This window comes from Ochotona curzoniae, unplaced genomic scaffold (genome assembly GCF_017591425.1).
Source record: "Ochotona curzoniae isolate NIBS_2020 unplaced genomic scaffold, NIBS_Ocur_1.0 scaffold_2453, whole genome shotgun sequence".
Taxonomy (NCBI): domain Eukaryota; kingdom Metazoa; phylum Chordata; class Mammalia; order Lagomorpha; family Ochotonidae; genus Ochotona; species Ochotona curzoniae.
The window spans coordinates 1,406,637-1,431,995 of record NW_024467094.1 but is presented as its reverse complement, the minus strand read 5'-3'; the positions used below and the strand labels follow the sequence as shown (position 1 = coordinate 1,431,995).

Genomic DNA, 25,359 nt, shown 5'->3' with positions numbered 1-25,359 from the left:
AGTTTAGTTTTAGGAGTTTTATATTTTCATCAACTCTTCTGGAAGAATTTTTTTAATGAGAAATTCAAAGATTACTGGACTACATGCACTACATGTTGAATAATTTCTAGTTTATTAAGAAAAGATTATTTCAGTATGTACATATGAACCAAAAATATCACTATCGGTCCCAGTCCCTCCCTCTGCCCACAGGAAAGCCAGCATCAGTGTTTCCTCGTGGGATCCACAAACCCTTTCTCCAGCCCTTGCAGTGTGCCAGCCGCTGCCCTACAGCACGCGCACCGAGGGCCCCGAGGAGGGGACACCTTTGCCGACACGGCAGTCTCTTCCTGTGAGACAGATGCAGCCAGGGGTCCTACAGCACCCGGCGCCAACTCACCCCCATCGGGGACGGCCACTGCACAGCCATACCGAGGAGAGCGGGGCCCGCCCGGCACTGCTCGTCTCTACCTCATTTCACAATAGTTGCATATAATGAGCTGTGTACACTGCTGTTTGATTAAACGGCGCTCTACTTACAAAGGCCTAATTCCACATGTGATTCTGGCAGCACTGCAAGCCAACACTTCGCCTTCGTGCACTCAATCCCACAGTGTGCTCCATGAGACGGAGAAGAAAAACAACTCACCATTGTCCCCCTCTGCCATGACACAGGTAGCTGGTCTGCCACAACGATAAAGTGAGGAGGGCGGGCACGAGTGGGTGTAGTGATGCCAGGCTGGGCGCACACCTGCACAACAGTGACCTGTCAATCTGATCCAGCGTCAGGGGCAGCAAAGCAGCACCTAGCCACAGGATGGCATCTGTCCTCAGAGCGGCCATTGCCAGCTGCAGGGCAAAGTCGTGGCAGTGAATGCACACCTCGTCCTGGGGTACTGGGGATCTCTCCTCCTCCAACGCAGACTTAGAGCTTAATAAAATTAAGCCAAAGGACTGCTTTTTCTTGCCAGCCCAGCCAGTTCTTCCCGGATGTGTTGTATAGAGACCTCGTCTTTTTTCAGTTCTGCTTGCTTCAGCGCTTCCTGGTAGATTTCTTTTGCTTGTGTATATCGTTCTAAAACAGCCCAGAGAGAAGGAACAGTAAGAAAATGCACGTCACAGCATTCCTGAAGGAAAGACAAAGACCCAGGTGACTTCCGGTGTGCTTCACTTCCTCCCTGGGGGACACGCCTGGCGTGTGCTGCACCCCGCGAGCAGCAGGCGGCAGGTGGGCGGCCACCAGGGGCTGCCGCTCGGCTTCCTGCCAGCCCCATGGGACTCCAGAAGTGAGCAGAACAGCAACCACTGCTCAGCCTAACCTTTCTTCTATCCTTCCTCCCCTTCTTTGAGTTTCCTCATTGCCCAGCAGCATCCCTCTGCCCATGCCCACGATGCCCACCTCTGTGCATCAGAACCGCAGCTAGGTTGCTGAGCACCATGTGCAGCTCTGGGTGATCCACCTCTCTGGCCAGCTCCGATGCCCTCTGCATGTACGCGTGCGCCTCGTCAAAGCGGCCCTGGGCGTCCAGCGCGGTGGCCAGGTCGCTCATGAGCACAACCGTCTGCAAGCAAACAGGAGACGAGCCCTGCGTGCGGGTGCCCAATGCTCTGCCGGCATTCCAAACGAGCAACACGAGCCTGTCAATCGCAGTCGCTACAGTCACACCGACTCGGGCTTGCCTCCATATTCCTCACTAAAGACCCTTTGGAGTAAGGCCCAATTTCCTTTCTGGTTAAAGATAATCCACAAACCAAATTCTCTTTCCATCTAAAACATGATCACCTTACATACCTGCCCAGCTCAGTCCAAGTTTTGCTATTTTGGGGCCAGTGCAATGGCTTAGTAGGCTAAGCCTCTGCCTATGATGCCAGCATCCCGTATGGGTGCCAATCCATGTCCTGGCTGGTCCACTTCCAACCAGGCTCTCTATGCCCGGGAAAAGTAGTGGAGGATGGCTCAAATTCTTGGGCTCCTATACCCATGTGGGAGACCCTGAGGAAAATCCTGGTTCCTGGTTTCGGCTATTGTGCCATTTGGAGGGAATGAACCTGCAAATGAAAAATCAATCTCTGACTCCTTAAAATAAATCGGACTGGGGGAGGTTTTGCTTTTGGGCCCGTTGCAGTAGCTTAGCAGCTATAGACCTCAACTTGCATGCTCCAGAATCCCACATGGGTGCCGGTTCTAATTCCAGCAGCCCCGTTTCCCATCCAGCTCCCTGCTTGTGGCCCGGGAAAGCAGTTGAGGACGGCCCAAAGCCTTGGGATTGGGACCCTGCACCCATGTGGGAGACCCGGAAGAGACTCCTGGCTCTGAGTCAGCTCCAGCTGTTGTGGCTACTTGGGGAATGAATCAGTGGACTGAAGATCTCCCTCTCTGTCTCTCCTCTTTATATATCTGACTTTCCAATAAAAATAAAATCTTTAAAATCTGTTGTGCTTTTGTATCCTGCGGGATCCACTACTCACCCTTAAAGACATGCTTTCAGTGAGGAGACACGTGTTTCTAATTTATCGCCACCACCATCACTCCCTGCCATCTTAACTGGGGCTGAGGCGGCAAGGGTATCCTATTGGAGCCTGGTCCTCACAGAGCTCCCAGGGGAATCTCCTGCCCCGCTCCGTACTGCCGAGCTGCACGCTATGGCAGGGAGGCACGGGGGCTCGCGGGAAGCTGGCGGGCTGTCCTGGGCCGGCCCAGCACAGAGCAGCAGTCCCAGGTCCTTTCTGAGCTGCTGGGGTTTGTGTAAGAACACGAGTGCCCTGGGGCTCAAGGAGGCGCATCTGAGGACCACCCAGTGCTCTCTGCTGTCCGCTGGGACGACGCTCGGGGTCTCCTGGGCTTTCCTCACGCAGCCCCCTCACCTGTGGATGTCTTTCTCCTTGTATTTCCTCGGAAATCTGTAGCGCCTTCTCGTACATCACCTGTGCCTGGGAGGGCTGCTTGGAGTGCAGCAGGTAGCGGGCACAGGCGTCCAAGCACATGCCCAGCAGCAGGTGGGTGTTGGCCTTCTCCTCCCCTGCCAAGGAAAGAGCAACCAGGGGGTCACCAGGACTTGGGGGGCAGGACAGACTCCCGGCACCTCAGTCACCTAAAGATCTCTCAGATCCATCCAAGTGACCTTCAGCAGCAGGAGCCACGGAACCTCGTACGCTGTGAGCAGATGAACAGCCCCGGCGGCAGTTACGCGGATGTTTTTAGTTGAGACTCACAGTGGCCAGCAGCAGCAGACAATGATAAACCCTATGAGTGAACAAAAAGCTGATGAAAAATCTTGAAGATGTGGCTCAAAAAGACAGTGGGGAAACAACACTCAGAATCCTAAAATGCAGACTCAGACATCAAATTTAAACAACACATGTATTTTTCTTTGGGAAACAATGAAGACTAGAGGGATTCTGCACCTGTTAAAACATGTTACTGAATCAGCGACACAACGTCTGAGCCACACCCGGGCAACACAGAGGGTTAGGAAGTGCAGGTCTGGGGGAACACGAACCGATATGAACCTGCACAAGGAACAGCTTCCTGGAGGAGATCTGGATCTCAGTAAGGCCGGACAAAGGCTTCTGCAGACAGCGCTCAGCATCCCTCCCGCCAGGGGGCGTCCCGCAGTCCCCAGACTGTCCATGTACGCAGGAATATCCATGGCATACACAATCTTTGAAAGGACTGTGACTAAACAATTGAGATTTAAAAAAATCTCTTAACGTGAAATTAAGATTAGTCTAAAACCTTACAGACTTGTTTTCAGAGCAATACAACAAAGATGATAAATTTTTAGTGTTAATTTGTGGCTGTACCTCATTTAAAATGGCAAAACAAGATGGCAGTAGCCAAGCACCACAGGTCAAGGTAGGCAGGTTTAACCACAAGCACACTAAGCAAGAAGCTGAGCAAAGACTGTAAAATCAACTAGCAGTGTAATACTGAAAATAGTATGAATTAATCATTACCTAATGCAGACAGACTGGGACACAATGAACAACAGAGCTTTCTGTCCTTTCAAGTACTAAAAAGTCCCAGAAGATAGCTTGCAATAAATATGAGACTTAGAATCCCACACAGGCTGTTAAAGCCCATTGTTCTCTGAGGACACTCAAAGACCAGGACCACTGTCTGCCCAGGCAAAAACATTGCAGAAAAACAATGTTCCAATTATTCCAATCCTGGATCCTGTCTGCCCCTGAAAACGAGTCCTGAAGCTTATTTCTGGGATTGTGCTAATTTTCGGCAGATGTTTCTAGATCTTTGAAAAATAACTTTTTAAAACATTTTTCTAATCAGAAGACATGCTCAGTGCTGTAACTTAAAAAGCAGAGAATAAAGTAACAAATTCCAGTGGGAAATCCTCACCCATGACTGTAACAGAACAGAGTGGAAGGCAACACGGAAAACAAGATTAATAAGATGCAAGTCTTGCCCATAATAACGATTGTGATGCATTTCAAAACGTTTTAAATTCACAGTACCTTCTGACCATAAGAAAGAAAAATATTCTTTGAAAAACTTATAAAATTAAGGCCAAAGGAGAAAAGACACACTGCTACAATACTTTTAGAAAGTCAGTCCTGATATAAAAACCTTTGAGAAACCAATGGAAAAGTGATCCAGCACACTACTGTGCTAAGACAAAGAGCTCATAGATTTTATGGAGTACCAGAGCGGTTCTGCCCTGGTTAAACATGGTTCTTTGAAACATTGGTACAAAAGTTGTTACTTTTACAGATCAGAAAGCTTAGGGGCCCATACAGTGGTGAGGCATGCTAATTCTCCACCTACAGTGCTGACTACCGTGTAAGTGCTGGTTTGAGTCCTGGCTGCTCCAGTTTCAACCCAGCTCCCTGCTTCTCCACCTGGGAAAGCAGCGCTAGCCCAAGTCTTGCACCCATGCACTAGACCCAGAAAACGCTCTTGGCTTTGGACCAGCCTGGCTCTGACTACTGCAACCATGTGGGGAGTAAACTAGCAAATAGAAGACCTCTGTTTCTTCTCTGTAAAATCTGCCTTTCAAATAAAAATATTTAAAAACAAACAAGCTAAGTAGTAGGGGTCATTTTTGCAAAATCATTCAAAGATTCATTCAACCATGTGAGTGGAACATTAATTCCAACTTCAATTATAGTTATTTGTCATAAATTGGTTCTAGTTACAGGGCTAAGCTACCTAAAGTCAGTCTGTGGGGGAAATAAGATCCACCAGAGGATGTCACATTCAGAGCGTCAGCGTGTCCACGCTGGCGGCTGCGCTCTGGTCCTTACTAGAACGTGGCTCTATCCACGAGGCAGTGACTGCTTCTAGCTGCAGCTCCGTATCCAGCAGCATGTCCAGCACATAAGACACTCGATATCTGAACGAAGAATGCTGAGCTAAAACAATATAAAAAAACAGCAGCATGGCATGTGTCTATGAAAATTCAAGGTAGAAGTCATTACAAATGGCAAAAAGGACAGTCTTAACTCTGTTTTGGGGCAGTGGTGTGCTATTTCCTGCCATTTCAAACTTTAAGTACAGACCACAAGTAAAAGATCCAAATGTTTAGGAGAGGGTATCTGTTTTTATCTAAAAAGACAACGATTCTATTAACAAAATACATCAGCTGAAAAACATGAAGATTCTAATTAACATCTGGATTTAATTCCTGAATGCTGCACGTGGGTAAGCTCTGCCTGCTCGTCTCATACGGGCACTGGTTTGCGTTGCAGCCGCTCCACTGCCCAGCCAGCTCCCTGCCAACGCACAGAGGACGGCCCAAGTGCTCGGGCCCTCCCATCCATGCCCTGGCTCCTGGCTGCAGCCTGGCCCAGCTCTAGATGCTATGGCCATATGAGGAGTGAACCAGTGGGCAAACTGATCTCTCTCACTCACCCGCCCTTGTGATTCTTTCAAATATTTTTCCTTAAAAGATGGCCTAAATATACAAAGAATTCTTAAGTCATAGAAAAAGCCCCTCAAAAACCAAGCAAAGGCCATGGAGAGATCATTTTCAAAACAAGAAATCTACTCGCTGTGTACGTGAAAATGTTCTATTTCACCAGGAAGGCGGATCTCATTTAAGCCAAATGACACCTCTTCATTACCAGAAATTTAAGTATAATAATACATGAGGGAAGAACAGGAAGGCTCCACAGTATTAACGGGGACATGAGCTGGAGGACCACATGGGTATGCTTTTGGTAATGTCTACTGAATGCACCCAGCCATTCTACCCTTGTTTATATCAAGCAGGGAATATTTTGTATGTGCAAAGAGATACAGACCCACAAATGATCAGTGACGTATTGTCTCTCACCGCATAATCTGAACCACCTTGATGTGGGCGTGTCCCGGCTGCCCCACCTGCCCTCCGCTCCCGCCTGTGGCCTGGGAAGGCAGGGAGGATGGCCCAAGTCCTTGCCATCCTGCCCCCGCGTGGGAGACCCAGGAGGAGCTCCTGGCTTAAGAATGGCATGGTGCCAGCCACTGGGGAATAAACCAGCAAACAGGAGATGTTTCTCTTTTTCTCTTTGTAAATCTACTTTTCCAATAAAAATAAATAGATCCTAAAAAAAAAAAAACCTTTAAAAACAATTTGAACAACCTCTCATTAACAGAAGTGGGGCATTAGATAAGCCCTACTGTGTACATTTATTAATATCTACAAGTACAATAAACAGGCAAACAAGACCAAATTTTAAGTGGCAGAGGGTATTTTGGGGGGGTCAAACTTACAAAAAATAAATATGGTGGAATACTGAAACTTGCAATAGGAAAGAAAATAAGCAGGTATTAATTTTTTTAACCCATTGCTTGAAATCTCTTAACACAAAACAGGAGAAGCACATAGCTGACTTTGTAAATAACCAATTAGTAATGTGGAATAGGAGTTGAAAAAATACCCCCAAATACAGACAGGAAAACCAAGGGGAATGAGGGTGAATGTGAGGGAGAAGGAAGCGGCCACACAGCCCTGAGGCGGGGCACAAGCAGGTGCAGCCGGAGTGGCAGGCGAGGACAGCCAGACCCTGAAACAAGGCGGTGCCAGAGGCTCCCCGGGGCACGCAGGCACTTCAGACACCAGAGAACACTCACACTTAACAAGCCACAGGGCCACGCTGAGCCCAGCAGACCACTACTCCTCCCCGTCACGCCAGCATCCCACCTGGGCACCATTCCTGTCCCGGCTGCTCTGCTTCCCATCCAGCTCCCTGCTCGTGACCTGGGAAAGCAGCAGAGCTTGGCCCAAGAGCTTAGGTCCTTGCACTCATATGGGAGACCCAGAACAGGCTCCTGGCTCCTGAATGGATCAGCTTAGCTGAGCTCTTGCTGCTGCAGCCACTTGGGAGAGTGAACCATCCACTGGGTGAAAAGATCTCTCATTTCAAACAAAAAATCTTAACAAGAAAAAAAAAAAGAAGAAGAAAATGGGCTACTCACAAAGCAAGACAACCAAGCTGGCCTAAATAAACTACACTCATCCTGCAGAGGAAACAAAGTAGAAATTTTTTCCCTCTAATGAATCAATCTGTCTGGACCTATATTGTTAACAGAATCATTAACATTTATTTGTTCAAAAGGTAACTATTTGATACAGAGTGAGAGCAGAGTTCACCTTTCCTCTGATTTAACCCCAGATGTCCGTGACAGCCAGGTTGGAGCCAAGAGGCGGGGATTCAGCCAAGTTTCCCACCCGCCTGCCCCTCACTGCTGCGGCTAGGGCAAACTCGGGCACTCCACGCCGTGAGCGACCAGGGCAGTTCTCAGACCCGGGGAAGTTCTCAGGTGAGCCCTCGGAGAACCGCAGAGCCTTCCCTCACATCCGCCTGCGGGACTGAGAAGGGGAGCTACAACAGGAACAGAACTTGTCTCCTCGACTGCTCATCTTAGAAAGCTTTAAAACTATCAAGAGACAAGGAAACACACTCTGACTTTTCAAACTCCCAAGCACAGCTTTCTCGAAAAGGCACACTGAAAACTCAATAGTACATAATGAGTGTGTAATGCCAAACTTAAATTTGTGACAAATACCTCAAGAGACAAAATCATTTTTCTTAATAAAATGACAGTTGGCAAATATCTGGACTATTCAACGAGAGCTAGACACGCACACGAAAGTTAACCGCCAGCTTCTGCCCAGGATAACCAGATAAAGGACCGGAACAACACTGCCAAGCCTGGCCCAGCAGGTGCACCCGCAGTGGGCTGCTGCCAACAGAACGGACACTTGCCACAGCACGCCAGCATTCTCCAGGACAAACCACACACAAGGCCACCGAGTGTAAAAGGACTAAACTCATACAAAAAGTGTGTGACTCAGCCATGAGACAAAATTAAAAATCAAGAACAGAAATATGGGATATTCACAAATGCTTAGAAATTAATCAGCACACTTACAAATCCAAAAGTGTCTAAGAAGAAAAGCAGGAAAATATTACAATGAGAAGTCAACAGCGAGCTCATCTGCCACCGAGAGGGCCAGCATCCCGCCGCTAACTGTTCATGTCCCAAACTTCCCCATGCCCCACTTCCCTTCCAACTCCCTTCCTGTGGCCCGGGAAAGCAGTCAAGGACAGCCCAAGGCTTTGGGACCCTGCACCCGCGTGGGAGACCCGGAAGAAGCTCCTGGCTTCGGATTGGCTCAGCTCTGGCTGTTGTGGCCACTTGGGGAGTGAACCAGCCCATGAAAAATCTTTCTTTCTCTGCCTTTCCAAAACAAATTAAAATATATATATATAACATTTATGAGAAGCAGTTAAAGCCTGTAGGGCTTTGGGCCTCTGGGCCGTCCTTGGCTGCTTCCCAGGCCACAGGCAGGGAGCTGGAGGGGACGTGAAGCAGCATGGACACAAACCTACCCATATGGGATCCTGACACATGCAAGGGGAGGATTTAGCCTCTAAGCTATCACATCAGGCTCTCAAATTTTCTTTTTAACACTGTTTACATAGTTGAGGGATGCACACCCATGTGGCCCTCTGATTAGGAAACGGAGGGGTCAGGTACAGAGGAAAGTGGGCAGGACAAATGCTTCTTTGTCTCCTGTGTCCACAAGGGAGGAGTGGGAGGGACCTGCTCCTTGCTGTCCAACTGCATCAGCACCCAGGGATGGAGTGGGGCAGTCATTCATGACTCCTTAAAGACCCCGATGTGGGCTAAGCGTGTTCCGACAGTGTTACTTGAATGGTTTTGATAGTTCTGAAGGAAGCTGCTAGTTTCATTGCTCCAAGTGCAGAAAACTTCCAAGTCCACTGGGTGACAAGCATCCACCTCACAGCATCCACAGACCCAGGAACACGCTGCTAGCTTGGCCTAGAAGAGCTGGCCGTCATGTCCCCTGTGTGTCCTGGCGTGCTGTCATTGCGCAGGCATTGGCAGCTGAGGAGGCCCAGCCCCCATACATGCGCTCCAATTACACATTCTGAATTTCTTCCTGTGGCCAGGGTCTGAGTCCAGTGGTCTAGCTGGGGTGACCTCAGACTTGACTTGTGAGTGCCAGCCAGTGCAGGGCCAGGCTTGGCCTGTCACTTGCACCAGCCAATGCATGCAGCAGCTGATGGAAGTGCCTGGTCAGTGGTGTCCCAGTCCGTTTCTCATGCGAACTGCCAGGTGCTGTGGCCCAGCCACGCCAGCCCAGCACAGACCTGGTGTTCACGCACACCGGCTGGTGCACCAGCCTAATGGGGTGAACCCAGTAACTCCCACCACGGATGAAACGTTCAATGAGGAGGAGGGCAGAGTCAATGTGAAAGACCTACTGCTTTGAACAGAATATGTAAATTCAAAGTTGTTTGTTTGTTAGTTTTTGCTAAGGCAGATATATATATAGAAAGGAGGAGAGACAGAGAGGGAGATCTTCCGTCCGATGATTCACTCCCCAAGAGAGTGCAACGGCTGGTGCTGTGCCGATCCGAAGCCAGGAGCCTCTTCCAGGTCTCCCACACGGGTGCAGAGTCCCAAAGCTTTGGGCCGTCCTTGACTGCTTTCCCAGGCCACAAGCAGGGAGCTGGATGGGAAGCGGGGCTGCCAGGATTAGAACCGGCGCCCATATGGGATCCCGGCACGTTGAAGGCGAGGACTTTAGGCACTAGGCCACCTCGCCAGGCCCCGTAAATTAAAAGATTTACAAATTTAGAAAAATGTGATCTCAGACACAGAAGAAAGTACTGCTCTGTAACTCCTCAAGGCTGGCATTGAGGGCACCCGCCACCTGCAGCTCTGGCATCCCATCTGGATGTAGGTTTGAGTCTCAGCTGCCCAACTTCCAATGCAGCTCCTTGCTGATGAACTAGGAAAAGCAGTGGAAGATGGCCCCCACACTTCAGCCCCGACACCCACACAGGAAGCCTGGGTCAAAGCTAAATGTCTGAGGAGTCAACAGCTAAGAGAAAAGCTGCCGGAGAACGAACTGCAAGGAAGAGCTGGCCTCTGGGTGCTCCGTGCAGTCTGGCACTTCCAAGCAACAGGTCACCCAGAGGCAATGCTCTACACCCGACTTAGAACAGACAGACTCCCAATTCACTAGATGACATCAATACAATCCTGCAACAACAAGCAAGCACAACAAGTGAGTTATGGCTTCCACAGAGGGAAAAAGAAACAGTGGAACATTTGCTCTGTATGGTGGCTGGATGCCAGTGAGGATGCCCGTGTCCCACACTGGAGAACGTGACTTTCACTCTGCTCTATTCCTAATGTTAACTTCCCACCAAGTCAGAATCTGGGAAATGGGGCCAGCGCTGTGGCATAGCCAGGAAAACCGCTTCTTCCTGTGGTGCCAGCATCCCATATGGTGCTGCCTCGTGTCCTGGCTGCTCCTCTTCCAGTCCAGCTCTCTGCTAGTCGCCTGTGAAAACAGGCAAGGATGGCAAGTACTTGGGGCCCTGCACCCCTGTGGGAGCCCTGGAGAAGGAAGCTCCGAACCAGGCTCTGACTCAGCTCAGCTTTGGCCACTGTGGCCATCTGGGGAGCGAAGCAGTAGGTGGGTAGAAGATCTCGCTGTCTCTTCCTCCCCTGTAACTCTTTCAAATAAGTAAATCTTAAAAAAAAAAAAAAAGAGCCTGCAAAACTATAGTGATGACTCAAGTAGTTGGGCTGTTGTCGCCCACCGGAACCCGCACTGAGTTCCTGGCTCCTGACTTTAGCTTGGCCCAGTCCAGTATGCTGCAGGCATTTGAGAAAGAAACTGACCAATGTTGTCTCAGTTTCTCAAAGACATAATTTTTGAGCTGAAAAATGCAGAAGTAGTTTGGGGCTGCCAACATGGCACTATATGCTGGGATTCCACCTGTGGTGCCAGCATCCGATGTGGGTACCAGTTCATGTCCCAGCTGCTCCACTTCCCACCCAGCTTCCCTGGCCTGGGAAGGGACGGGATGGTCCAGGGCCTTGGTCCACTGGCCCCTGAACCCATACGGGTGACCCAGAAGCAGCTCAGGGCTCCTGGTCAGCTCAGCTCAGCCACTGCACCCACGCGGGGGATGAACAGGCAGATGAGGCTCTGGATCTTATTCCTCTGTGACTCTGCCTTTCAAATAAAAATGTTTTAAAAAATAGAAATTTTAGAAATAACTGAGCCTTACGTATTATCCAGCATGGGGCTGGTGTTGTAGTACAGCAAGTTCAGCTGCCCCCTGCAATGCCGACATGAGTCCCAGCTACTCCACTTCCAATCTGCTCCCTGACAGGGCGCTTGGGACCCTGCTCCCAGGTGGGAGACCTGGAAGGGGCTCCTGGCTCCTGGCTTCAGATCGGCTCAGCTCTGGCTGTTGCAGCCATTTGAGGAGTGAACCAGTGGATTCAAGCTCTCTCTTTTTTCTCTGTATATCTGCCTTTCCAATAAAAAATAAATCTTTAACAATATGCAGCAGCATAACCTACAAGCATGCTGGTTTGCTCTTAACATAATAGTGAATATATTTATATGTAAATCGTCTATCACCACTATTAATGTTGTTCTGAAGTCACAACCAATGAACTAAAGTTAATAAAAGAGACAAAGAGGCTGAAGAAATAACTGAAGGAAATATTACTGCCTGATCTCCCAAATGTAATGAAAATAGTGTATAAAGCGACAGTTACTTAGAACCAAACCGAACGACATCACTGTCACATCTACGTGATGAGCACGGGCAGCTGGAGCCACAGGCTGCCCAGTGGGATGAGCCAGTGCTTCCAGGTTCTTCCCTGGCAAACAGAGCAGCCGTTATGGCCCTCTGTCCATTTTTCCTCACATCACTCAGGCAGAGGGGACCTCTACCCTCAGGAGCAGATCCTGACCAAGGACTGGGCAAGGACTCAGAAACACCACCCGATTAATTCCAGCCACAAGAGGTAAGGCTGCATCCTCCCAGGGACTTGCAGGGAACATGGCCTTCATGCTCCAGGACCCGACTCCTTTCGGGTGGGCCTCTGGCACCGTGGCTTTAGCTGACTGGACCCTCACAGCACCCGTCAGTGGGCGTGGTTTGAATCCCGGGTACTCCACTTCCCAGGCAGCTAGGTGAAGCAGAGCCTGGTCACAGCAGGTGAGGGCTGCCCTGGGTCCCTGCCACAGGGCAGAGCCCTCAGCTGCTGGCAGCCGGCTGGCTCTGCCGATGGAGGGCCTTTAAGCAGTCCATCAGCAGGTGGAAAATCTCTACCTGCTTCTCAAAGAAAAAAAAAAAGGAAATCAGATTTTTTAAAGTTTCCTTTTCCTCTGGACACTGACATTTCTGGACGAGATTCTGGCGACTGATACTGTTACTTTCCAGTCACAGGAGAGACTGAGGAAGAATTCAAACAATGTGGTCATTGAGGCGGCACTGCCATCACCCCATGGCGGGCCCCTACTGCCAAGCAGCCAGCTCCAGGGCACAAGTGTCCTTGCTCTCCAACTCACCTGGGCGACATTCCCACTATTACGGCAGACGAAGGGGTGCTAACAAACGTAATGCGTCTCTGAGCACCCTGGGAACCTGACTGAGGTATTCGGATCCATGTGAAAAACATCCACAATTCAAGTGAAAACTAAAGAGTGCAGAGAAATTTTACAAAGTGTTTATGCATTATCACTCTGTAATCTGAACATTTAGTCCTCATAATTCAAACATATATTGTTGTTAAGACTCAGCAGATGAACAGGTTCACATGGAAAACCCTAAAAGCAGCCCCAGCTTCTTAAAAATTACATTCTAATAGTTATCAACAGCACACCGAAAAAAATCCCAGCACACTGAAACTGCTCTAGCTCAATGGCTAAATCCTCCCCTGGCAAGCACCAGGATCCCATATGGGCGCCAGTTCTATCCCGGCAGCCCCGCTTCCATCCAGCTCCCTGCCTGTGGCCCGGGAAAGCAGTCGAGGATGGCCCAAAGCCCTGGGACCCTGCACCCGCGCGGGAGACCCAGAAGCGGCTCCTGGCTTCGGATGGGCTCAGTTCCAGCCGTTGCGGCCACTTGGGGAGTGAACCAGCATATGTAAGATCTTTCTCTCTGAATCTCCTCTCTATGAATCTGTCTTTGAAATAAAAATAAAATAAATCTTTAAAAAGTAAATTCTAAAGAGAAAGTCAGAAGGAAGGTTGGAGTTCTCTGACTTGCACAGTGACCAGATCCTTCGAAGCAGGGCTACCCCCAGGAGCTTTCCAAAGCTGACAGCACGGCTCACGGAACAGCTTGGATAATCAGCATACATTAACGGATAGTAAAAGCAAAGGAAAGAAACAAAAAGGAATTCCGATCTAATTCTCAAAAGGATAAACATTCAGGCAACTCATTAAATGTCCTCACCCTGGATGCCTACCGTGCAACTCGCATCTACTACCATAACAAAGCTGCAAAAATGCAATGGCGTCTTCTGAATGGCTACACAGGTCAAACTACAGAGAGCGGAGAGCGAGAGAGGAGACGCAGGAGCACATCCCGGGTGTGAACGCAGAAGGCGAGGCTGGTGCAGGAGCCTGCAGGCAGAGCGAGCATCCACCTCCTGGACCTCGCAGGCCACTGTCTGCTTGCAGGGGAAAGGCTGGATTTTCAAAGAAAACCATGGTGTTGCAGAGACAACGGAGGCAAAGGAAGCTTCCCTCCTGCCACTCTACCATCAACTGTGGAGCGGGAGCCTGCACGCCACGCTCCCAGAGTAGGACGAGGTGTCTCACTGAAGACACCTGAGTCCCTCTGTGTTCCTCTATGTTCATAACTGTGAGAAAGGATGGGCGGAAAATCTCTTAAAAAGCCTAAAGCCCAAGCCAATTAAAAAATATATATATTTAGTTTTTAGGGCCCAGCGCAGTGGACTAGTGGATAAAGTCCTCGCCTTGAACACGCCGGGATCCCATGTGGGCACTGGTTCTAATCCTGGCAGCTCCACTTCCCATCCAGCTCCCTGCCTGTGACCTGGGAAAGCAGTAGAGGACGGCCCAAAGCCTTGGGACCCTGCAGCCAATAGGAGACCCGGGAAGAAGCTCCTGGCCTCTGGCTTCAGATCGGCTCAGCTCCAACCGTTGCAGCCTCTTGGGGAGTGAATCACTGGACAGAAGATCCTCCTCTGTCTCTCTTCCTCTATGTAAATCTGACTTTCCAATAAAAATTACAATTAAAAAAAATAAAGATTTGTTTTTATTAGAATGCAGATCAGATTTACAGAGAGGAGAGACAGAAAGAGCTCCCATCTGCTGGTTCACTCCCAAGTGGTTGCAATGGCTGAAGCTGAGCCAACCTGAAGCCAGGAGCCAGGAGCTTTATTTGGGTCTCCCACATGGGTGCAGGGTCCCAAGACTTTGGGCCGTCCTTGACTGCTTTCTCAGGAAGATAGATGGGAAATGGAACAGCTGAGACACAAACCAGTGTCCACACGGGATCCTGGTGCTTGCAAGGTAAGGATTTAGGGCCATGGTATTGGGCCCTAAGCCGTTTCTCTTAGAGCTAGTGGGCGGGATCACCACTGCCCTATTCTTGGGGCCAAGCTTTCCTGTCGCGTTGCTGCGAATGAAGATTCTGTTTTGACTGTGTTTGCTTCCCAGCTTTTTATTTATGTTCCGAGGGAAGGACTGAACCCATGAAACTTCACTGGTAACAATGGGACAGGGGTTACACGTACAGTGTCCACAAGGCACTGGGCAGTGGGGCTGGACGGAAGTTCCTACCTGCTCCTCTGCCAACTGCTTCAACCACACACATGTGCATGTCACGTTGCCATTTAACAAAAAACAAACCCAGAAAACCAATGTGAACGCAAACCAGGGAGAGAATGAAGTGTTAAGATTTTTACAAAAAGCCCCAATAAGTAGTGCCTTACAAATAAACAGTTGCTTAACAAGAACAATGCTAGACAATAACATCATTAGTAACAAGCTAAGAGTTATGCAAGTCAATGAGCTTGGGGAGGAAGGGGCACACAGCCTTAGCCTGGTTATAAAAACCTGCCAAGGTGACGCATCGCGAGGCTGCTCTGAAGGCGGCACTGTTCCACGGGCTTTATCTAAAACAGAAACCAGACCCTCGGCAAGGCCCAACCAGGGTGTCTCTACTCCCACACTGAGGGTCCAAAGCACACCCCGACTGACGTGACCACGTCACAAAGCCAAGATCGCAGCCGGCGGTCCCTTCAAAGGGCCATCTGGCACTCCTCAACAGCAGCCTACTTCTCACCCAGCAGCTTGGATACTAAGAATCTACCTTAAAACAAACACATCTCAGGTGAGTGTGTGACACGATTGCCAGGATCGCCAGCGCTGACAGTCCACACGGGAGAGCCGGGTTCAGCAGCTCACTCTGCTCCCGACTCCTCTGCACAGCAGCACTAACTTAGGGCCCTGCCAAACACGTGCCAGAGCCAGGTGCGATTCCCAGCCCCAGCTGTTGGCGACATTGGGGACTGAACCAGTGAACGCAGAGTGTCTGTCCTCCTCTCTGCCTTTCCAATCCACAACCGGGATGCGCTGTTCTGTCCTGCGAGCGGGCATTTACCTCCATTCCTCTCCCGGAACACCACCAACATGAACGCTAAGCGCCAAAGGTATACAAAGCTGCAAGGACGGCAAGAGTAATCTACTCCCAATAAGGTCTAAGGGCTCAGGTGGGCCCTAAAACAAATATGTTCTGTGTTTACTCATTTATGTAATTTTTAAAAAATGTATTCATTCTCTTTTCTTTCTATCTGGAAGGCAGAGCAGAGGTGAGGTGAGGAGGGGGGAGTAGGGAGGGGAGAAGAGAGACTGTACTTGCTGATTCGCTCTCCAAATGGCCACAAAGAGCGGGGCTGGTCCAGGTCACAGCCGGGAGCCCAAGCACTTGGGTCATCTTGTGGTGTTTTCCCAGGCACATGAGCAAGGGAGTGGATGAGAAGCAGAGCAGCCAGGACTTGAACCAGTACTGTAATATGGCATACCACATCAAGGGCTGCTCAATCCTGGAACCACAACACTAGCCCCATGCATACATCTGAGTGAGACACATGTAAGACTAAGCATTGTCTTCCTAGGGACACAGAGGTGAGACATATTAAAAAAAAAATTGTGGGAGGGGCCAGCGTGGTGGCATAGCATCACATGGGAGACCTAGAACCTTCTGGCTTCTGATTTGATGGGCTCTGCTCATCACAGCATTGTGGGGAGTCAAACAGTGATGGAAGAACTCACTCCCTAACTCTGCCTTTCAAATAACTAAGTATATTTCAAATATGTATTACAATTACTTTTAAAAAGTTATTTATTAGGGGCTGGCATAGTGGCATAGGATTCTAATTTTCCACCTGTGGCACTGAAATGTCGTGTGGGTGCTGGTTTGAGTCCTGGCTGCTCCAGTTCCAACCCAGCTCCCTGCTAACGACCTGGGAAAGCAGCAGAGGATGGCACAAGGCCGCGGGCCCCCGCACCCATTTGATGGACCCAGATGAAAACAGGAATACCCCAGCTCTGGCTATCCGAGGAGCGATCCAAGGATGGAAGATACTCTCATTCATTCATTCACTCACATTCTCCCTATAACCCTGACTTCCAAATACATAAACAAATAAAGAAATTCCTTTAAAAGTTTATTTATGTCACTTATTTGAAAGGCAGAGAGAGATCTTCCATTGGTGGGTTCACTTCCTAAATGCTCACGAACACCCAGGTTGAAGCCAGGAGCCCAGAGTCCATCCAAATCTCCCATAAGAATGACAGGAACCCAAGGGCTTGACCCGTCTTCTTGTCTCCCAGAACGGGCAACAGCAGAAAGCTAGATCGGAAGCAGAGGAGTGGGGACTTGAACCCATGAAACTGATAATGAAATGTGAGCATTCCCAAGTGGTGATTTAGCCATTGGAAATGCTATTTCAAATTAAGTCATATAATGCTAGTTATTTTTAATACTATAAAGGTAATAATATTAGATACTAATTACAAAAATATAAATGTGAACTTGTAGAAATTTATATTATATTGCAAAAAATACAAATAAAAAGCAAATATAAATGTACAACAGAACTGTTGTAACATTCTGATATATAACACTAACCATTATAAGGTGACTATATTTAATCAACATATTCTAGAATAGGCTCCTCCTAACTGTATTTTGTTTGCTCGTTTGTTTAAAGATTGATTTATTTTCGAGGCAGGACTGAGAGACAGAGAGAGATAGCCTCCATTTGGTGTTTCACTTCCCAACTGGCTGCAAAGGCAGGAGCTGGGTAGTGCAAAGACAAGAGCCAGTAGCTTCCTCCAGGTCTCCCACATGGGAACAGGGGCTCAGGGACAAGGCCACCCTCCAGTGCTTTCCCAGGCCTTAAGCAGGGAGCTGGATCAGAAGTGGAACAGTCGGGACACGAACCAGCGCACACATGGGACTGCAGAGGATTAGACTGCTGAGCCAATGTGCCAGCCCCAGCTGTATTGGTTTGTTAACTGACATTTGATTTTTTAAGGGCACATAAGAAAATACACATATCCACAACAAAGAGAACAAAATACCCTAAGTGAAGTTCCTAAGTCTTAGGTCATGTTTTCATGGGACAGTCAGTCAGTGCCAATGAAAACCACATAAATTTGATCTTGGATACTTGTGCAGAATTAACAGGAGCGTAGCATGGTAAGCTGCCACCTGGGACGCCGGCATCCCACAGTGTAGTCCGGTTTGAGTCCCAGATCCTCCACTTCCAGTCCAGCTCCCTGCTAACGTGCCATGAAGGTGACAGAGGATACCAAAGTATATGGGTTCCTGCCACCTTGTGAACAACTTGGATTGAGACTGTGACTCCAAAACTCCAGTCTGGCCCAGTCCCGACTGCCGCAGGCCTCTGGGGCATGAGCCAGTGGATGGAAGATGTATCAGCTAGTTGGGGCAGGCCTCCGAGAGAGGAAGCAGCCTCCCAGCCGAGACCGGAGTGAAGGAAGGAAGCTGCCCTTGGGAAGGTCTGGCTCAAGAGACTTGGCAGGGGAATAATGAGTAACACGGCCTTGGAATCTGAAGTGGCTAAGGGGCAAAAACAACAACAAAAAAAAAATGTGACGAGTGGGAGGAGCCAGGGGAAAGCAGCAAGGAGTAACACAGAAGTCAGTGGAACCAGACCATGGAGACGGTCAGTCCACGTGGGGATGCTGGGCTCATTCCACGGATACAGACACCACAGTGCTGAAAAGGCCTCTACCTGGTGCATGGCTACCAGGTTACAGGAGCAGGGGAACCTGTGAGGCTCCTGTGGGCATCCAGGCCACACATCAGCCTGGACCAATCTGGTCAGGGAGGTGATAGAACATGGTCTGATACAAATCACACTGAGAGTTAACCCAGTCTGAGCTGCTTATGGATTCAATTCAAGAAATGCGTTAGAAATGATGGCGATCACTATTAGCTTATGGGGCCACAGCAACTGGATGGATGCTGGTGTCACACAAGTGATGGAAGCCAAGTGTGTGCATGGCATGCATATCAAGATGCCAGGTGTGCAAGCAACTCCGTCTGTGATGTGCAGGGACACAGAAGGTGCGTAATATTTAGGAAGACTGAACCCAAGGCTATCACCTAGGATGCAAAGCAGAGGGCTGAAGCCATCCTGGAGCCCACCGACACACAGCAGCTGGCCCAGACGAGACCCAGAGAGGTGCCCAGGGAGCAGCCCCGAGTCATCCAGCGCCAACAATGCCCACCTGAGGTAGAAGCTGCCAACAAGTAAGGTAAGGGCTAAAACAACCGCCGCACTTGGGGACTTGATAAAGGTGCTTTCAAAGACGCAACAGAGAAGAAAACTTGGTGCTTGTTCAGGATGGAACAGCAGACAAGGGCCTTTCCCACGTGAATTATGCCAGGTTCCCAAGGCTGACAACTCCATCCTGCTGCCCTTGGTGGCTCCTGGCACTGCGCAGGTCCGAAACCAGCTCCCTGAGTGTCAGATACGAAGGTCCCCAGCATGCCAGTGTCAAGAGCTTCCCATCCATCCCATTCTGTCCCTGTCTGCCACAGGGAGCGAAGATGGACCGCAAGACGCTTTGCATCTGGGGCCGAGAGGTAATTACTTGGTATTCTGACTGGCTTTATTTCCTGCCCCCCAATTTCCCAGAGGGTATATGTAATTTAAACTTAACTACAAATTCTGGACATGCCACCAAGAGGCTAAACATCCCCCCATCTCTCACACACACACACACACACACTTTCTTCTCTTACCCTAAACCTCTGCTTCTCCCTGGCCGTTCCCCAGCCCTCACAGATGTTCTGGTCTGAGGTGCAGCAGCAGAGCCCTGCTCAGACTAACGGCCCATGCAGGAGAGAGGCAGGCTTCCTACCTGACATGACACCTTCCGCCAACTCCTTTTCTCGCTCGATCTTGTCTTCCAGGGTTGAGATGCAGAACTCATAGCCAGCAAGAGCAAATTCTTGTCTGTAAGGCAAACGTCCACCACTAGTCATTTTCTTCTCCACAAGCTCCTCTTCTCTCCTGGTCCTTCAGCACAGGTCTAAGCGAGACCAGCGAAGGGAGTGCAAACAAGGAGAGGGTTTTACTCAAAGTCAATCTGCTCCTTCTTAGATGCTGAAGTCATCCACACTGCCATGACCTCCATCACCAACAGCGCCGCGGGGAGTGGTGCTCTCCACGTGCGCGTGACAGCCTGACACGCTGAGCTATGTCCCTGAGGCTTCAGCTACCCTGACCTGCCGACTCCTGCCCAGACCTCGCCTTCCAGAAACTTGAGCTGTGATACACTTCTCCCAAGCTGCAGGTCTCTGATCAGAAGTCCCCAGTGCCAGCTCCTAGCCGGAAGGCATCCACGGACCTGCAGTCAACAGCGAAGGAGTGGGGCGGGTACACCGACTGCTGACAGCACACGCGAGAGACTCTCCCTCTCTGGCCACACAGCTTCACGGTTCTCTGTAGGTCCCAGTTCTTGGCAGCAGCGGCACTACACAGCTCGTCTCTCCTCCCCCTGTGCTTCGCTGGAGGAGAACTGACGGCCCCACTGCTCTGCGGTGTTCCCCTCCTTCCCTCACACCCAAGTCTGGCCAGGAGGGACCCTTTCAAGCCAGGACACGGGGCGGGGAGCGGCCACCGAGACACCCGCCGCCAGAGCCAGGAGTATATGAACAACTCCCCTTTAACTCCCATCAGCATCTCTACACTCAGAACCTGGCCTTGTCTTTTCTGGTCCCATGTTTCTCTTAAGAGGAAGTGAGGAAGCAAGCATTTGGCTCAGCAGTTAGGACACTGCTTGGGAGCCCACGTCCCTCGTCGGGAGTGCTCGGTTGCAGCCCTGACTCTGCTTCGGATCCAGCTTCCTGTCTCTATCTGCTCCAAAAGCAAGGCCCCCTGAAGCAGCCACGTGAGTCCTCAGTGCCAGCTCTCACACTGAAAGTGGCTTCTTCAAAAACAAGAAGAGTTTTCATGGGGAGAAAATTATACAAAAATCTATGCATGGATTCCAAAATAAATGTTGCCTTCCATCTTCCCAGGAACTTTCCTAATACCCTGGCAGGTTATTCCCAGCAGCTTTTCCATATGCCCCCTCCTCTACCAGGAAGAGCTAAACTGCATCGGGACTGTAACGTCCCTTCCCACCACCAAGAACAGAAAACAGCTTTATCACGGAGCAGCCCGAGGTGTGAGGGCTCCGCACTCCACGCAGCAAGCGATGGAAAAGAGCAGAAGCATGAACGAACTGAAGACTACAAAGATGAGGGATGGGGCGCGTTGCAGTGTGACCATTCGATTGTCTGTAGATTCTGATGACTTCTAGGGAAACGGAGGCGTTGGGACACTCCAGGGTCAGAGCCTCCCGCCTGATGCCCCAACGCTGGCTGCTGCCACGCCGAGGCGTCAGACTAGACTTACCTATTTTGAGCAGCATAGATGCTGGCTAACTTCAGGGAGATTTCGATGATTGCATTGTCTTCCTGTTGAGAGAAAGAGAAACGAAGGAAATTCAGGACAAGCAAAATGTCCGCACAGAATATTTCAAAATCAACTCCTAGTCTGACTTAGGTCTCAGACCTATTTTCTGTCCTTTCAGAGGAACTGGTCAAATGTGAACTGAGTAACTCCGCTCATGTGTTAGTGAAAAGACTTTATACATGCGGGGGGCGGGGGGGGGGGGGGATCCACTTTTTCTGGCCAAAGTGTGTTAAGAATTGGGAAAAATTTTCTAGAAGCAAAACCATTTTGAAAACTGGGCCCAGTGTGGTAGCCTAGTGGTTAAAAGTCCTTGCCTCACAGCATGTGCCATGATCCCATATGGGCGCCAGTTCTAATCCAAGGTCCTGGGATTCTGCACCCGAGTGGGAGACCCGGAAGAGGGTCCTGGCTTTGGATTGGCTCAGCTCCGGCCATTGCGCCTGCATGGGGAGTGAACCAGCAGATGGAAGACCTTTCCCCGCACTCCCCGTCTGTCCTCCTCTCTGCATATCTGCCTTTCCAACAGAATAAACCAAAACAACAACCAAAAAAAAACTGCTTCAGTGAAGGACACGACAGTGTTCCTACCTGCTTCATGCCCTCTCCAAGCAGGTGCCTCATGGTCGCCTTAAAAAGCTGTTCGGCCTAGAAGCACAAGACACGGTGTTGTCTTTTCCCTGGGGCCCCCTATCCTGTGAGAGTGGGGTAAGTGCTGCTAGGACGCCTCCTCCCTCAGGAGATGGGTAAGCACGCTCACACAGACACACACAAAGTGTCAGCACACCACACACTGCGTGCACCTTCAACTTCTGACAAGTCGAACCCAGCTTCCTAGATCTATTTCTCATCTGCAGTCTCTCTAACACTCAGTCTTCGGCCTTTTTCACTATAGAATCCCTCCCAGTTTTTAGCAGATCACCCTTCCCTGCACCTAGGTGTCATTGCACCACAACAAGGTTCCAGCCACAAGGTGGAGGCCCAAAGTACCGGAACAGCTTTTTAAAGCCACAGCTCGGAGGAAAGCGGCTGACCCTTCATCCCCCCTCCCTCCCTGCAGGGGACCGTGCCACCCACCCGCCCTCCCGGCAGCCGTGCCTTCAGGGTTTGGCTTGCACCTTGGAACTGCTGCATTAAAGAGAAATGAACCTTTCCGTGGGCCACTGTCTTCGGAGGCCTCACTGTTACAGCAGCTGAGCCCACATCCCTAAGTTAATCCCTCGCAAGTGCAAAACGTTAACCCAACACCATGTTACTTACGTTTTCAAGCTGACCCCGTATAAATGCCAAGTTGGCCATCTGAAAGCAAATTACACAGGTTTTTTTTTTTTTTTTTTCAGTTTTGAACACCAGGCTCTTACTCATTTCAAAACCATTATGTCAAATATCTTCGCTTTCTCCATCAGCGGCCGGGGCACATCCTGTGAAATCATCCCGGCCTGCCGGGCCAAGGCAACTGCAGGCTGGTTACTCAGCGTCCAATTTTGTACGGCCTCAGGGATGTTATAAATATCCAATGGCCCTAACAAGTAAAAAGGCTCCTTGCCTCAGCTCTGAATAAATAAAATATGTTAACAATTAATCAGCTAGAAGCATAGTACAGCAATGACGTAAAAAGTGAATTCTGGGGTGGGCGCTGTCATGTAGCCGGTTATACCTCTAACGCCAGCACCCCACACCAGAGCGCCCGTTAACAGTCTCAGCTGCAGCATTTCCAATCCAGCTCCCTGCTACCATGCCCGGGAAGCCAGGGGCCACTGCTACTCACAGGGCAGACCCACCTGGAGCTCCAGGCTCCTGCAGGCATTTGGGGAGTAAAGCAGTGGATGGATGAGCTCTCACTGTCTCTCTCTCTCTCTCTCTCTCTCTCTGTCGCTTAGTGTTTCAAATAAATACATCTTTTGTTTAAAGTGAGTATTTTGTTGTTTACTTTGCTGATGATAAAATCTGATCTAGACACCCGTGGATGAAGAAACAAATAATAATGACAGCGGTTTCTTTTTGGCCTGGCACTCAAGTTTCTTATAAGTGACAACACATAATTTCAAAAAGAAAGAAAAGAAATAACTTAGTTGTTAAGAAGTGAATTTTAGGAAAGATATCTTGAAGGTCAAGAACATTAAAAAAACAATTAGCTCTTCCCTTCATCCACCCTTCCCCATCAGCAGCTGGGATTGGTTAGAAATTTACCAAGTCGTAAGTGTAAGTGATGGCCTTCTGGTTGTTGCTCTGGAAGGCAAGACGGAGAGCATCGTGCAGAAGCAGCTCAGCCTCTTCCGGCTCGTCTTTCATGATGCTCAGCTGGACAGAGGAGATCAAGAACACGGAATGTCAAGTGAGCTGGCCGTCACCAGTGGGGCCTGGCTCCAGTTCCCAACACAGCGAAGGAAGCCCTTGCTTCCTCAGATACTCCCTGGATTCTCCCAGGCCAGTCGGCTCCTCTACAGCTACAGTGGCCACATGACGAAACTGGGCAACGAAGGCCGGGGAAAGGCATGATGCGGGGGCCTCCTCTACCAACAGTCAGGGGAAGCAAGTGGCGCAGGGAGGTAAGAGCAGTGAGGCAGAGTCAACCAAACCAAGCAGTGTGGGGGAGAACCACCCAGCCAGACATGAGTGAGCAAAAAATGAGGGGCGCCTCTCAGGCCAAGCAGAACATTTTCTGGGAGAAACGAAGGGAAGGTGGCCAGCCACAGGGTTACTGCCAAACGGCTGTGCCATGAGGCTGCTTTGGGTCAGGTGGGGTCCTGCACGCAGCAGGAAGGCGTGTGGGGTTTATCACTCGGCCGGACTCCGCTCCAAAGATCTCCAGGCAAGGAAGCCAAGTCATCCAGTTGATGAATTTTTGTTAAATCACTGTATCGGGAAAGCTGGATTGCGGGGCAGCAGGAGCCACGGCTTGCACGCCAGGCTGCTGACAGAGCCCACAGGAGGTGGCCGGAGGGCAGAGCTGGATCTGGTGGCCGCGCTGGCTGCCCAAACAGCCCTGCCAGGTGACATGCAAGGGACACGAGTGAGATCCCGAAGGTGGCAAAAAACGGGGGGAAAGCCATATGTTCGCGAGGACAGCTGGGATGACAGGGGCAAGAGAGGGCAGGGCAGGTCGGGAACTGGACATGAGAGAGAGAGAGAGAGAGAGAGAGAGAGAGAGAGAGAGAGAGAGAACGAACCGGTGTAGTACAGACCTTGCAGAAAAACGCAGTGCTGTAGACACCGGACTAGCAAACCACGTCTGAGGCAGAGCCCGCAGGCAGGGACGCCACGCCGGCACAGGTGCAAAGAATCACAGCAGGTGCAGCCCGGGTGGAGAGCGCCAGGCCCGGGGAGGGGGAGCCGTGCGCGTCCGCTGCCGCGGCTCTCGGGCTCGGACCCGCCTGGACCGTGTCCAGCCCGTCGCAGACAGCAACCCCGGAGCCTCCTCACCTTAGCCCGCTTCAGCAGCCAGATGATCTGGGCCTCGGTCTCGTCCTTCGCTTCCCGCTGCTCTGCCGCCTCCTCCTCGGTCTCGGCGGTCTTCGAGAACCAAGCGAGCACTGCGGGAAGAGGGCTCCGAGGTCACTGGGGGCTCCGAGGTCACGGGGGGGCTCCGAAGTCACGGGGGGGGGCTCCGAGGTCACGGGGGCTCGGAGGTCACGGGGGGCTCGGAGGTCACGGGAGGGCTGCGAGGTCACGGGGGGGCTCGGAGGTCACGGGGGGGGCTCCGAGGTCACAGGAGGGCTGCGAGGTCACGGGGGGGGCTCCGAGGTCACGGGGGGGCTCCGAGGTCACGGGGACCCCCCCGGCCCGCGCCCGTCCCTGTCGGCCGACCCCCGCCCGGCCCCGCGCCCCTCACCTGCCAGCAGCGGCAGCAGGCCCGGGGCCCTGGCGCGCGGCACGGACGCCGCCTCCGCCTCGGGCCCCGGCAGCAGGCGCGGGTAGCAGCCCCGAGCCCGCCGCCCCGCGGCCCGCAGCAGGCCCCGGCCGAGACCCCGGCCGAGCAGCCGGTACATGGTCCAGCCGCGCGTCCTCTGCGCACTGCAGGCCCGGCCAGCGTCCGCATGGCCCGCCCCGCTGGGCGCCGA

The 25,359-nt window shown here is 50.9% G+C and overlaps 1 protein-coding gene across 2 annotated transcripts; it reads right to left on the bottom strand.

Moving 5' to 3' along the window:
• Window positions 1–715: 715 nt before the first annotated feature.
• Window positions 716–25,313, bottom strand: TTC19 (tetratricopeptide repeat domain 19). 2 transcript variants are annotated; one of them, XM_041001590.1, is made up of 10 exons: window positions 25,131–25,313; window positions 24,722–24,831; window positions 23,489–23,599; window positions 22,559–22,597; window positions 21,890–21,946; window positions 21,242–21,303; window positions 19,701–19,795; window positions 2,845–2,999; window positions 1,379–1,541; window positions 716–1,054 (listed from the first exon to the last, which is right to left on the bottom strand). In XM_041001590.1, the coding sequence occupies exons 1-10, from the start codon at window positions 25,285–25,287 to the stop codon at window positions 921–923; spliced, it is 1,083 nt and encodes a 360-aa protein (XP_040857524.1). In that variant the 5' UTR covers window positions 25,288–25,313; the 3' UTR covers window positions 716–920. The 2 variants fall into 2 exon arrangements, with proteins under 2 accessions (XP_040857524.1, XP_040857522.1); XM_041001588.1 differs by lacking the exon at window positions 22,559–22,597 and having other exon boundaries at window positions 25,131–25,287.
• Window positions 25,314–25,359: the final 46 nt, after the last annotated feature.

What these genes read in the sequence shown, in the direction of transcription:
- TTC19 (XM_041001590.1), bottom strand. Translation starts at nt 25,287, where the DNA reads ATGTACCGGCTGCTCGGCCGGGGTCTCGGCCGGGGCCTGCTGCGGGCC. An exon ending in TACGGGGTCAGCTTGAAAAC is followed by an intron (nt 21,947 to 22,558) that starts GTAAGTAACATG and finishes TTGTGCTTCTAG; the next exon opens with GCCGAACAGCTTTTTAAGGC. An exon ending in TTGGAGAGGGCATGAAGCAG is followed by an intron (nt 21,304 to 21,889) that starts GTAGGAACACTG and finishes TTCTCTCAACAG; the next exon opens with GAAGACAATGCAATCATCGA.